The sequence below is a fragment of the Plectropomus leopardus genome, chromosome 1 (assembly GCF_008729295.1).
Source record: "Plectropomus leopardus isolate mb chromosome 1, YSFRI_Pleo_2.0, whole genome shotgun sequence".
Lineage (NCBI taxonomy): Eukaryota > Metazoa > Chordata > Actinopteri > Perciformes > Serranidae > Plectropomus > Plectropomus leopardus.
In genome coordinates this window covers 7,669,454-7,684,007 of record NC_056463.1, presented here as the reverse complement: position 1 = coordinate 7,684,007, position 14,554 = coordinate 7,669,454, and the positions used below count along the sequence as shown (strand labels likewise).

At 38.5% G+C, this 14,554-nt stretch overlaps 2 protein-coding genes across 2 annotated transcripts; both read left to right on the top strand.

Moving 5' to 3' along the window:
• Positions 1-510: 510 nt before the first annotated feature.
• Positions 511-7,152, top strand: atp6v0d1 (ATPase H+ transporting V0 subunit d1). Its single transcript, XM_042491261.1, has 8 exons — positions 511-703; positions 1,757-1,928; positions 2,615-2,793; positions 2,936-3,015; positions 3,433-3,510; positions 5,144-5,320; positions 5,604-5,681; positions 6,633-7,152. The coding sequence occupies exons 1-8, from the start codon at positions 577-579 to the stop codon at positions 6,792-6,794; spliced, it is 1,053 nt and encodes a 350-aa protein (XP_042347195.1). The 5' UTR covers positions 511-576; the 3' UTR covers positions 6,795-7,152.
• A 2,111-nt stretch (positions 7,153-9,263) lies between these two features.
• Positions 9,264-14,351, top strand: foxr1 (forkhead box R1). The gene is made up of 7 exons (XM_042491273.1): positions 9,264-9,558; positions 9,818-9,910; positions 10,731-10,963; positions 11,843-11,911; positions 13,137-13,264; positions 13,475-13,707; positions 14,270-14,351. Exons 1-7 carry the CDS (start codon positions 9,426-9,428, stop codon positions 14,296-14,298), a joined length of 918 nt encoding a protein of 305 aa, XP_042347207.1. The 5' UTR covers positions 9,264-9,425; the 3' UTR covers positions 14,299-14,351.
• Positions 14,352-14,554: the final 203 nt, after the last annotated feature.

Genomic DNA, 14,554 nt, shown 5'->3' with positions numbered 1-14,554 from the left:
TGCTTAATCTCAGCAACTACAATACATTTTAAAATTCACAGACAGCCATCAAAACATAAAAACATGCACTGTATTATTTCTGGGTGTCATTCAGGGCTTTTACCTTAGAATTTGTATTTTTTCTATTTTCTACCCGATGATGTAATTTTTACCTTATTTAGCATATTGAGAAAATACATGCTATTTCAACTAAGTGCAACATCAATCAATGTTGCTGTAAGTCATTGATACATCTCAGGCTGTGGTAATGTTTTTAAAAAATCTACTTCAATAAAGTAGATAATCATATTAATGTATAATATTTTTTAAAGCTTGATTTAGAAAAGCACATTTTGTGTAATATCAGAGAGGGCCCTATGGATTAAATTCTGGAGGAAAACTGTTTTTACCATCTCAGGTTTAGTGAAAACAAACGGTGTAAAACTCCAAAACGCGCGAGCACACGCACGCACAGGAGCATGTGACAGGTCAGGTGACGGTCACGTGGTTCAGTCAGCTGATGCTAACGCTGCTAACCAGCTGGACTGACGGACGGTTCTTTAGCCGCGGCAGAGACGGATCTGACGGTCAGACAGGATGCCTTTCTCCGAGCTTTATTTTAACGTTGATAACGGGTACCTGGAGGGTCTGGTGAGAGGATTTAAAGCCGGAATACTGTCCCAGGCGGATTATTTAAACCTCGTTCAGTGTGAGACCCTGGAAGGTGAGTTTAAACGGCTGCTAGCTAACGGCTAACAGCTAGCCGCTCAGGGCTAACTGAAGCTAACGCAAGCTGTCAGTGTTTAAGCTAAAGTTAGCTCGGTTTATAACGAACTCAAACGTTTAAATCACAATATCAAACTGTCCGGGTCGTATTAATGTCACTTGGTGTTCAGTTATCAAGCTTCACATCGAAAAAGTCGAAATACTCGACATTTGGTACTAAAAGCTGGCTACCCTCTGCGTCTTAGCTAGCAAGGTAGCTAACGTAATGCTAATATATGCTGAGCAAAAATAGCCAAGTGTTTTGCCGTCTTTTAAGCAATGACGGGATTTTTTAGAGGAAGTGAAAGCACAGTTGGAAGAGACTGTCTTGTTAGACATTTCGGATTTGACACACTGAGCCGTTTCGTTAGCCTCAGCTAGCTTTAATGCACAGACATTCCTCCGTTTTATATGGCCATTAACGATTAAAATGACTCGTGACCGTCCTCTGGTGCACATCAGTATAACTGAGATTTTATTGCAGCAAACGCTTCTAGTTTTATTGCTAAGCAGAAATGTGTTATGAATAAAGTGTCTAAAATGGTCATGTCAGAGTTTGGTATTACAATTGTATTTCATAATACTGTGGACCATTTTCCACGCAGCCCCTATACGCTTATTTTTTCCACTCTGCGTGTTTTTAATTTACTGTAGTGTATCACATCAAAATTAAGGAATGAAAAATAAGATTATCAACATAGGTTTGCAATGGTATGAGACTTGGAAGACACAATAACCATCAGTTTCACAGTATTAATGCTGTTGCCATTATCTGTGAACGAAAAGCTTTTTTTGGTTGAGGAAGCGCTGTATAATAATTGAAACTTGAAACCATTTTTTGAAATTGAGGTATGCATAAAGTATGACAGGGACTCAGAGAGGACAGGAAATGTGCATGTGCAGGTTAGATATGCGTGCTGTTGCTTTTCTTTATCACCGTAATTAGGCAAATCTGCTTTAATTCATTTCAGCATTATAATCAGCTGTGTTTCTCTCCTCATATCTCCTGCAGATCTGAAGCTCCACCTGCAGAGCACAGACTATGGCAGCTTCCTGGCAAATGAGGCGTCTCCACTCACCGTATCTGTCATCGACGACAAGCTGAAGGAGAAGATGGTAGTGGAGTTTCGCCACATGAGGAACCAGTCATATGAGCCACTGGCCAGCTTCATGGACTTCATCACGTAAGAAAAAAGACTGTTGTGTTGAAATGATTTCTTGAACATTCTCTTTTAAAATTCTCTTATACCGCAATAAAGTTGCAATAACTTCATTTTTCTACAAAAAACAAAGATAAGATAATAAAAAAGGATAAATAAAAGATAGATGAACATGTAAATAAATTAAAACATGAAAAGATGGTAAGAACAGGACATCTGAAGGATAAGAAATGGATAAATAGAGTAAGACCAGCAAATTGAATGAGTAGAGAAAGACAGATAAATAAATAGATAAATAAAGGCGCCATCACATAAAAGCAAGTCTGTAAAAGTCAGTTTAAAGAAGTGATTTAAAAGATGTCGCTGATTCTGTGAGCCTTATCTCCTCAGGTAGGTCGTTCCAAACTTTAGGGGCCCTGATGGCAAAAGCACGATCTAGCTGATTTCCCTCCAACAAATCAGCCACTGTTTTATTTAAGTACACAAAGAAAACCAGCTTGGCGTCCTAACAGTCCCTTTAGACTGTTTTTCAGTCACCTATGTTTTCTTTGTCAAACTGATGTTATGTTGTGGTACTGCATCTTCAAGCAGGGCTGTTTTTGAAATTCGAAAGGTTGCTTACCTTGTTTGTGTGACCAAAGAAATAGCACAGAGATAGAATTGGCTTCTCCGCTTGCTCATGACAACCCCCACCTACCTTGTGTCTTCAGGTACAGCTATATGATTGATAACGTCATCCTGCTGATCACGGGCACCCTCCACCAGCGCGCCATCTCCGAGCTGGTGCCAAAGTGTCACCCACTGGGCAGCTTCGAGCAGATGGAGGCCGTCAACATCGCCCAGACCCCCGCCGAGCTTTACAATGCCATCCTGGTGGACACGCCACTGGGTGAGTGCCTCCATTATAACCTGCTATTAAATTAAAAATGATGTGGAAACTGAACTGTAATGTGTCCTGCAGAACAGGAGATGGCACCAAAGTGTCAAGATGCCTTTTGGTTTAACGGAAATAAATTCTCTTGTCGTTTTAGCTGCTTTCTTCCAGGACTGCATATCTGAACAGGACTTGGATGAGATGAACATTGAAATAATTCGTAACACACTTTACAAGGTACTGAAAATTGTAGCATTAAATTGATAAACATATTTAATTATCTGAGTTATCTGAATTTTGAACCTGTTGTGTCAGCGTAGAAGGACTCTGTACCTTCGGTCTCAGGGGAGGAGCTGGTATTCGGGGTCAAGAATATGGGCTGGATCTGAGATGATTTTTTGTGTCTTTGATTATGATGTACCAGGAAAATATTCAGTAAATGATCTAAAAATGATCTTAACAACAACACAAAGATTGAAAATAATTGTTGAATATTGCAGTTATGTGCATTGCAAGAAAGTTAAGATTTGACATTAGTTTCACATTATAATTTGATTATCATTTTTACTTAAATCACTAACATTTTAAACAGCTGCAATGGTTTTGTTTATTTACTGGTTGCCTAAATTTACATTTTGGACCATGTTCTCTCAGGCTTACCTGGAGGCCTTTTATAAGTTCTGCTCCAACCTCGGAGGAACCACAGCTGACACCATGTGTCCCATTCTGGAGGTAAGACACACACACACACACACCTTTTCACACAAACAATTAAAATCTGAGGCATCAGCAAGAAGATGCATAGATGGTGTGCACGCCCAAAAACCATGTGTACGCACATAAACCAGTATTTATGAAGGACGAATGTGCACACCTCAGACATTCTTCAGATCAGGCGTCACACAGTTTTAGGTGTGATAGCTACGGGTGAAATGATAAGGTGCAGATGAAATCTAAGTTGAGAGACAGTTAACATTGTTTCTAGGTTGTTTGTCAATTTCACTGATAGTGCTGTAACTTTTGCAGCACAGTGCTCTGTAAAATATCAATCAATGGTGCATTTATAGAGTGGATTTTAAACTCTTTATGAGTAATTAATTTCATCAATATTTGTATTAAAATCCAGCCCCCTGTCAGTTGTTATCTTGCCAAGCACTTTGCAAAGTAATTTTTAAAATTGAGTGTTATGAATAAGTCATTTATCACCCCTCTAATGTTTAATGATAATAATTGTGATTTTACTGCAACAATGCTTTGTAGAAACGTGATAAATGAGTGGTGCAGATGCTGATACCAGCTGCTCTGGCACCATTGGAGAGCCTCGCCCATGTGACACAGGGGGTGTAATTGCATTTTACCGTATACCTCAATGATGGGTCAAATGACTGGTGGAGCGGGCACAAGTATTGATATGTAAACAGATATTTAAGGGCATTTCTACATCCATTCAAGGTGAAGTGTGGGTGTGGAAATGTGCCTGGTGCGCCCAGCACCACAAGGTTTCTAAAACAGAATCAGGTGTATGCACGGCTTGATGTAATGAAAAGAATACGTTTGCCTGTTGTTGCCTTTGTGCATACACACAGTTTTAGTCTCGAATCTACACAGAGTTTAATGCATCCGACCCACTGAAGGTTCACTGACACCTCCACTGGTTCACCGCTGAACAAAGGTGACAGGATTGTCACATTTGAGAAATTTAAATTTGGATTTTCTACCAAAATAAGTAAGTTAACAAATCTATATTGACTTATTGGATTATTACAACAACTTGAAGTTGTGATATTAAGATGTATTCATGAAAAAGTTTAAGTTTGTTCAGGTTGATTATCTGGGTGCATGTAAAAAGAATGAATGTTTTCGGTTGAGCATTAAACAGGGTTCATTCAAATCTTTAAAAAGTCTTAAAAAGCATTGAATTACTTAATCTAAAAATAAGGCTTTAATTGGTTTTAAAATGTCCTAAATAAATCTTTCAAAAGACTTAAAAATGACATTGGAAATGGGATTATATGATTTTTTTTTTTCTGATGTTGCATTGTAAAATACAAAAGTAATTGGTAATATATTCTGCTACTGTTATTATTACTATTAGCAGTAGAAGTAGTAGTATTAGTATTAGTATTGTTATTTTAAATATATAAAATCTGCCACATTCTCCTTGCATAAATGTCACCAAAAAAGTCATGTTTTATGTTACAATAAATATTAATCAACTGATTGTCAGTTTTATTTTTTTTTGTAAAATTCACCTTAAACTTCATTAAGTCTTAAATCTAGCGTGCCTTAAGCCGCAGGGACCCTGTTTAAGTGTCGGCTCTGTCAGTCACTTGCTGTTTCCCGTTGATCTTCTCGTCTGCTGTAGTTCGAGGCCGACAGGAGAGCCTTCATCATCACCATCAACTCATTCGGGACAGAGCTGTCCAAGGAGGACCGCGCCAAGCTCTTCCCCCACTGCGGCAAGCTTTACCCAGAAGGCCTTGCTCAGCTGGCCCGGGCAGATGACTACGAGCAGGTCAAGGCTGTCGCTGATTTCTATCCTGTAAGTACAAAAATCAGTGTGGCCTTTTGAGATCACCTCATATTTTAGATATCAAATCTAATCAGAGCCAACATGTCTGTTTTTGGACCGTTACCTCTGTTTTGTTAAGACAAATGCAATCAGAGTTCCTTAAGAGGTTCTTAAGGGGTTTTAACTCTCTAACTTTGTCTTATTTCCTTGTTTCTCCTCAGTTCCCTGTTTTTCATTCTCATGTTGATGTCTGTTAATGTTACAGTTTCACTATCAGTGTCCATATTTCTGAACTTGCCTCATGTGTCCTCAGGAGTACAAGCTGCTGTTTGAAGGCGCCGGCAGCAACCCAGGAGACAAAACACTGGAGGACCGTTTCTTCGAGCATGAGGTGACTGATGGATGGATGATCAGATGTAAATTTAGTCCTGATTAAAGATGCAACTTAGCTGTCTTACACCTGATGCACACAAACTGTGCTCCGTTGTGGTTTCAGTGTCCACCCGAAACATTTCACAAGCAACATTTTATGTGTTTCGCAATCATAAATACAAATTTGCAGCTGTTTAGATGAAACCTTGCAGGTATACTAAAATATGACAACCTTTTTTCGCTTCTAACCTTCTGTGTCATTGCTCATTTTAAATGTCCTTATATTGTAGCTGATCTCAGTGCACAGCTGCTGTTATTTACCTGTTTTTATTTATTTTATTCCATCATTGCGTGATCATTAATCTCAGCACACTTGACTCCAACAAATACACCGACTTCACCACAACAGACTGTGTGGGCTGTATGTGCTGCTGAGCGAGTGTGAGCTCCATGTTTGGGACAGTTAGTGTGAGTCTGCGTGTCTGCACACACACACAGAGACCAGGCTAACTGTTAGCATCACTCGGGGTTACTAACGGTTATTAACAACAGCGCTGAGTATCAGTTTGTTGGAAGCGTTTAACAATAGAGCAGCCTCTGCTGCTGTGTTAGCTCACGTTAAACCAGCAGACGTTCACCGAAGATAGCAGCTGCAGAGACAGCAGCAATGAAAAGATCACTGACACAGTTAGCTGGGACGGTTTCAGTCCCCTGGTGCAAAAAGGACTGAATGCAGGACTGGAGACGTTTCTATACCACTTGGTACTTTATTTTGGTCGATGTCTGAAAGTTATTGAGTAAAGACACCCAGCCCTATTTGTAAGTGAATATAGGCCAATATCAGTTTATTACTGATCGTGAGGTAAATAAAGGTCCTGTCAATATAATAATTATGTTATTAGGAGTGTGCTTGACATTATGTAGCTTGGTATTGTTTGAATGCTCATATTTCTCTTCCTCCTCCTTGTAGGTGAAGCTGAATAAGCTGGCCTTCCTCAACCAGTTCCACTTCAGTGTCTTCTACGCCTACGTAAAGCTGAAGGAGCAGGAGTGCAGGAACATCGTATGGATCGCAGAGTGCATCGCACAGCGGCACCGCGCTAAGATCGACAATTACATTCCTATCTTCTGAGCCTTCTCTTCCTCTCTCTCCTTCTTCTTCCCATCATCATTTCATTGTTCTTATGTCTTGAGCGGTGTCTCCAGTCCCACCTTGGTGTGAAAGTTTCTGGTGGTTTGATGCTAAATTTTCTCCGTTCTTCACTCACAGGTGTAAACTGGAGTAACGTGAGCACCAGCCAGGCTCATTATTGCTTACAAAGTCAAACATAATCAACTGAAACACAGAGCTTTGAGCTGGAAAAAAAACAGGCGCCTGGTCGGCAGCTCATTTGACTTTCAAACACTCCTCTGATTGTTTCGACTTTCTGACGCTCAGTGTGTTGTTTGTTGCGACGCGCCCTGACCACCTGACACATTGGCTGGCAAAATACACCTTAAGGAAAATTTGCAATTTACTGAGTCATGGAATCAACCCGACTTCCACCAAGACGGAAAACTCCCGTTTACCACCTGCCAAAATTAGAAAAAAATAGTCAACATCCCAAATTAGAATTAAACACGACCACAGAACTTCAGCCAGTCATAAAAACATTCCTCTGCTCAGCATCAGGCTCCACCAGGTTCTATATAACCTGTATTTATTTCTGTTTTAGTGCTCGGTTTTGTCAGCATGTCTGGACATTACAGTGTTTTTTCCCCCAAAACTAGCAATTGAAGTGTGTGAGCGCCGTCTGATTTGCTGTCTTAACTAGATTGTTGTTAGATATCAAAAATACAGCAGCTGAACAGGAGCTCCCCATCCTCACCGTCCCTGTTCCAGTGTGAGTTTCTGTAAATGAACGTAGCGAAATGAAGCGATATCTTGTGAGTATATGACCGACTTAATGTTTAAACTATACAAAGATATATAAATATTTAAAAATTACTCTAATTTTTTTTCATGCTGTAAAAATGATTTATTTCTGTTTTGATCTGTTTCTTACTCGTGCAATGTGTACTGTAAATGTGACAAAAAATAAATGTACTGAGGCAGATCTGGAGAAATTTAAAAAATGGCTTTGAAACATTTTCTCAAGTTTGACGTGTTTGTGACAGATGTAGCAAACTTAGAGATCGAGCTTCAACATAAAATGTCAGTTTTCAGAAGAGTAGAGGGGGGTTATATTTGCAGTAGGCACTGGAACAGCTGTTTGAGTTAAGAGTGAGGTTTTCTTGGATGCTAATAGAAAGGAGTGATTTTAAAACCGTAAAACGTTGAATTATAAAACGTCACTTGCAAATTCAATCCTCAGCCAGTTTTTAAACTACAGTCAGATGTTTTTTCATCCTTATTGTTATGAAACGAAGGATTGGCCAAATTTAGAGTTTAACGCCGTTGACTGTGCTTGATTAAAAGTCAGTGGATCACCAGATTTATTACACTTCATCATGGAGGAAACATGAGTGCGTGTTACAAAATTTCATGACAATTCACATGTTGAGATATTTCAGTCGGGACCAAAGTGAAAGACCGAATGACTGACTGACTGACTGACATTTCTTCTTCTTGACCTGCATCACTAGCACGGCTAATAAAGTGGCAAAAATGAAAACCTTAGATTAGATTTTAAAAAGATCATGTTTTGTCTAAAAATACCTGGTCCAAGCAGCAATGTTTCTGTAAAAACACTTTTTGTGCACAAAAAGCTCTTGGAGAAATGGCTATGGGTTGCTATGCTTATTGGTGTGGGACAGTGAGCCGCAGTTTGGCAGCATTAATTGGGGTTAAATCTAGGGTTAGGGTCAGGTGTGTTACCTAGGTTTCATGACATCCATCATCACTTCCACCTCCAGATGACAAAGTCGGCTCATACACTGTCGCCTCAGAAATGCTGATATGATAAATATGAAATGTGCAAATATAAAGTAGTCGTGGTGTGCGGAAACATGCAATGCCGACATTTTCTTTTGACAGCTGGACTGACTGAGAAGCGCTCACGAGGGGCTTCTGAGACAATCCAGATGTTTGATGTCTGTCAGAGTTGTTTCAGTAACTTACGTTAAACACTTCAAAATTCCTTTAAAATAAGGTTAAACTAATTTCTTGGAACTATTATCTCAAAACGTGTTTGTAAATATGGTAAGTAAGTGCATTATACTGTAGAATTTCTGTTAGATAATGTGGAAAACCTAGTTGGAACAAAATAACTTGTATGGGTTATTATTTTAAAAACTTTTGTTCATAATTATGGTAACTAAGTATTTAATTACTACATTTATGAACACATTTTTGAGTTGATTCCTTGTATGTATGTATATATATATATAGTTGATTATAAGTTGATTACTAGCAATAATTAAGTTGGTCCACTTATTTTTTCCACGTTATTTAAAAGGAATTTTAAAGTGCCAAAACTGAAAAAGCATTGTACGTCTATCACAACAGATCAATTAAGCTTCAGAAGCTTAAAATAATTGTAGTTTTTATCAAATATAATGTGTGAAACAAATTCAGATGTTTTAAATTCACATGTAGCTGCAGGCGAAAGTATCTCTCTTGAAAGAGTGACTCTGCACCTGCTGAAGTCTCTTTAGGTGTGATTGAGTGTAATCAGGCTGTGGAGCTCCAGCTGTTGTATCAGCAGCCTGCAGGGCTGTCAGAAAACCCGCAGCTCTAATCAGAGAGCTTCTAAACTGAACAGAGAGGAAACAAACCCGTGAAATGTATCCAGCCGTGACCTTACAGCTTCAAACTGAAGCTCGACTCTTTGACCTGCACTGCTCTGTGGGCCTGACGGACTGGGACATGGACATGGAGCTGAAACTGGCAACAACCACCGACCAGTTTTACCACGGTGACCGTTTTTTTCCTTTTTCTGTGGTGTTTGGCTTCACTGTAGGTTAGAAGTGTTGGCCATTTACTTCCATTTGATCCAAACAGCAGCAGAGAGTACTTTAGTGATGATATAGTTGAGACACAGATATCATCAGAGAAACGTATGTTTAATGTTACCTCCAGGAACTGAGTCTGAAGGTTAAAATCAGTTGATTTAAAGTTCAAAATGCAAAGTTTGTCAGTATGAAGTGTTTGTGTTTGTCTATCGCTGTTGACAGATGACAAACTGAATGATCAGTATGTGGTCCAGAGGCCTTCAGCAAGAGCCTCGAGAAGAAAAGATGAATTCATTTGGTACGATAAACTATCAGGTGAGCTGAGAGAGAGAGACACACACTTTTTTCAGTCTTTTGCCTTGTAATTTGTGATTTTTAGTGTTTTCCACATTGACACTGATCTTCTTTTAACTTGTGGCAAAAAGGGAAAATATTGCTTTGCTTTTATCTTTTTTTCTTTATGAAACAGTATGAGCCAGAAACTTAAAATCTTCAGCTCTGTTTGCTCTGAAATGAAATTGACTTCCTTCAGTTTTGTCTGTGTGTCTATTGAAAATATAGGATAACATAATCCTTTATTTGTCCCAAAATGCAACACTGCAGATTTTCCAATAGAATAGAGTAGAATAAAGTATCTTCTATTCTGTTCTATTTTATGGGGAAATTTGCATTGTTACAGCAGCAAGGTGTGTGCAAGATAATCAAGAAAAAATATATAAATATTGAAAAACGAGCAATAGTAAAAAAAAACCAAACAAAAAAAAAAACAAGGTGCAAACTCAACAGTTAAAGTTTTACATCAATAAAGAACTTTATTTGTCATTGCAGATGTACAACAAAATTATTTTTGGTTACTCTCAGGTTGAGAGCTGTACACAAACATTATAAAACATTAAATTAAAGCTATATTTTTCTTTTCCAGTATAAATAAAAGGCAAGGTAAAAACACAGTTAATGATGGGATGAAACAGAGACAAATAACTCCAAGCATAAATAACAAAAAATGGTAATGCAAATTGTGACTGAATCATTGCACAATATTAAGTGCACATGCTTAAATCGGTGCATTTCTGTCATTTGGCCTCCTGATCCTTGCAGAACCTTGAATGTCAGCTGTGACTTTTATTTCCTGCAGACACTTTTGTGAAGCCGAATCTGTGGCTGCTGGTGAATCCCAACATCGCCTGTCCACTCCAGTACGGAGAAAACACAGCAGATCTACAAACTCTCTCTGAACCAGCTGAGGAAATCCGAACTTCTCCACTGAACCCTGCAGAGAGCCAACTACAGCTCACCACAGAGCTCCTCACCTTCACCTCCCATGGTGCTCCTCCGCAGGAGGAGCCGCTGCACTCCACTGAGCCCACGGTACATTACAGGCTGCAGACACCGACAGTCATTTTTTGGTTATTGTGTGTGGGTATGACTTCACCTTTTGAAAAAAACAAGCAAATTTGCTTTTTTTAAAAAAAAAAAAAAGAAATGGGAAGAAGGCATGAGAAATTTGAGAAGTGGCCTAAAAATTAGTAAGTTAGTAAAGCTACAGAAAATAACTTGGAAATCTGCAAAAAACAAACAAACAAACAACATAAACATGGAAATTACAAGAAAAAAGTAATTAAAGTCCAGGTAAAGTGATAATTAAAATGTGTTCTGAGTTTGTCACATCGCAAAAAGATGTCTTATTAAACACCTGACCAAATTTGAATGACCAAAAAAATCGCCAAGTATGTAAAAGGTGTCAAAATCATGAAAAAATGCACAGTATTCTCTGATCTGAAATGCTGGGGGCGTGTCTGCTGGAGGATCGGAGGCCACACCCAATTGCAAGACTATGCTAATGATGCTTTTCATTTTTATACTGCTGCTTGTCAGGGGCGGGGGTATGCAGAGAATTGCTTCATTGTATCATTGAGCTATGGTTTTAGGCCGGCCCAAAAAATCTTAAAATAGTAAAATGGTGAAAAAACAGTCAACCGTCTAACTCCACAATACCCAGTGAAGTGTCCAAACCTTTTCGATCTACCAGGGTGGCCCAAGTGGGGTGCTGACTACAAGCACTGCTGCAGGCAAACATGTCTACATAGCTTTAATTTACCGTTTTGTTACCATTACCCAGACCACCTTTAGTTACTAACATTTCAAAAATGTCTTGCATTACTTTTTATAGTTTATTGTATCGATCAATGACAACACAACATAGTGACACCACACAAATGTGTAATCTGACTATCTTTTGATTATTAGATCAAGAATAAAGACGTCTCCTGTCGTCCAGCCAAGAACAGACGCAAGGGACGAACCCCAAAGGCCAGGGTAAGAACTGTGAGCCTGGACCTGACCCAGGTTCCTCCTGTGGGATGTAGTTATCTTAGTACGAGTCAGGGGGTTTCACATGAAAAGTATTTAACATACTGTCAAACTTCAAATAGAAGCCTCGTCCCAATTAAATGCCCTTTTATACAAATAAAGTCCTGTCTCAATAAGAGGCCTGATCTGGTTACCATACACCTCATTTTTATTGAAGCTCTTCAGATGTATAAAAGCGGGTTGTTGGCTACCTGCTGGAGCTTAAGTTAGTTAGCTGCTTCGATCATGCATAAAAATATAAATGTTTAACCTTTGTCAATATAGACGTGCTGCACACATGGCTGGCTTGGTAGATTCTCTACAGTTCAGTCTCTCAGTTAATTTTACTGAAACCATGAACACCAAAGAAGACGGTCATAGTAAACAAGAGAGACGCAAAAGCAAGGTTTAAATAAACAACTTGTTTGTATTTCCCATCTTTGCAGAGCAACAGTTTTGAGTGAAAGGAAATAAAAGCCCATCCCATATAGATGCTTGTCCCAAATATAAACCTGTTGAGTTCAGTGATTCGTGCAAATAATACAAGATACAGGGATGAGGGTGGGCTTTAAAAATCAGATGTATGGGTGTGTGTATAAAATATAAATATGTTATAAAATATGTGGTAATAACATTTGTAATAAGATATATGTGTGTGTATATGCATGTATGCATGTAGATGTATATATATATATATATATATATATATATGCATGTATATACATATACATATATATGTATATGTGCATGTGTGTACATGTGTATGTGTGTGTACATATATATATACGGTGCATATGGGTATATGCAAGTATATGTGTATATATAATATATTTATTTAAAATGAAGATAATTTGGTAGAGCTCTGTTGGGAAGAAAAGTTGGTTCTTCTGTGCACGACTCAGCATTTTTGCATTATTGCAGTTTGGTTGTTGCCAGCACTGTCAAAAACAAACCACCCCCAGTCAGACCTGATAGAGCAGATATTAGTTAAACCTATTTTTTCCAAACTTTGACTGTTGCTTATTTAGTAAAATGAATACAATGAATCAATGCAATTCTGAGTTTAGGGTTTTCATGTGTTTCTTCAAAGTGCTCTGGAAATGAATTATTTTTGAATCTCTTTGCTGGAAATGAGATCTGTCATCCATGTGTGGAATTACTTCACTTTTAATTAGTTTCCGTCTCCCTCCAGGACAGTAAAACCCTGAAGCCTGGTTGCTGGCCTCGTCCACCTGTGAACTACTGCATCCTGATCGCCTTGGCGCTCAAGAGCAGCCACACTGGAAGCCTCAAAGTCCAGCAGATTTACAACTTCACCAGGTCAGTGTTTGATTTGTGTGGAAAAATGCACAAAACGTGTTAAAGATCATAAACCATGAGATTATACAACATACAGCTGTTGATTTAACAGAGGTTTTTTATTTTCCAAAATGTCAGACTGATCCTTTAAGTTTCACTGGAGCAGCATGTTGCACCACAGGCTGTTTAATGTCCCTCGTGGTCCTGATATTCCTTCCTGTATATTCCCAGAGAGCACTTCCCCTTCTTTCAGACGGCTCCAGACGGCTGGAAGAACACCATCCGACACAACCTGTGCTTCAACAGCAGCTTCCGCAAAACCTGCAACCAGACCTGCAGAGACGGCAAGAGGAAGTCGTGTTTCTGGTACCTGACCCTGGACGGCCACCACCGGCTGAAGGACGAGATCAGCATGCTGACAGGAGAATCCTTCAAGCAGCTGGAGAGGAGCATGTCCCACCCAGGTAACTGACAACTCATTAATCTAAAGGAATGAAATCAAAATCTCCAAAACGCAGGCGCTGCATAAAAATTTCCCACCTAGAGACCCTTCTGAAAGGAGTTTTTTTTTATATTATCAGTCAAGATATTACAGTATTAGATTTAATTACCTTTTCATTTTGGTGAAATGCAAATTTTATTTCAGGAAACTATAACGTTATTGAGAGCTAAAGGTGCTACTACCTGTGACTTCAAGCTATTAGCCTAATTTCGGGGAATAATTTAATAATTAGATGGCAATAATTATTAATAGTTAAATAAATAACTACAAAAGGCCTTGATACCTGCTGGTGTTTGAAAATATTGGACTTTCCTTATATATAGCATCAACACACTCAAATTAAGTAAAACTAAGCAATTAAATTTTTATAAAAATGAGTTCTGTGGCAAACTGGGGTGCTAATCTGTAACAATGATTCATTGATTTTAGATAAAATATTTAAATTGCTTAAGTGAATAAGTTGCTATATGTGACGGACAGAACATATTTAACTCTAATGACTGTTTTTTGTTTGTTTGTTTCAGATGCCATTCAGACATTATTTGAACTTTGATTTCGGGTGTAAAAGAGTTTAAATCAATGCATAATAAAACAATAAATGCAGAAAGTTTTTTTCTCTGTTAATGCTAAATATTCTAGATGAATGTATTGTTTAATCCTTGAAAATATTTGGAGAGCATTTTGTTTACTCATTACTAAAAAAGCAGTTAGCTAAAAATATATGCGCAGTCCTCACTTAAATGAAACATCCCTGAGCCAAAAAAAAAAAGCCAACATGTTTCGACGACTACTGGTTTACAGCGAGGCTT

Coding starts and splice junctions, on each gene's coding strand:
- atp6v0d1 (XM_042491261.1), top strand. CDS start 577: ATGCCTTTCTCCGAGCTTTATTTTAACGTTGATAACGGGTACCTGGAG. Junction 2,794..2,935: donor CCTGGTGGACACGCCACTGG/GTGAGTGCCTCC, acceptor TTGTCGTTTTAG/CTGCTTTCTTCCAGGACTGC. Junction 5,682..6,632: donor ACCGTTTCTTCGAGCATGAG/GTGACTGATGGA, acceptor TCCTCCTTGTAG/GTGAAGCTGAATAAGCTGGC.
- foxr1 (XM_042491273.1), top strand. CDS start 9,426: ATGTATCCAGCCGTGACCTTACAGCTTCAAACTGAAGCTCGACTCTTT. Junction 9,559..9,817: donor CACCGACCAGTTTTACCACG/GTGACCGTTTTT, acceptor CGCTGTTGACAG/ATGACAAACTGAATGATCAG. Junction 13,265..13,474: donor CAGATTTACAACTTCACCAG/GTCAGTGTTTGA, acceptor GTATATTCCCAG/AGAGCACTTCCCCTTCTTTC.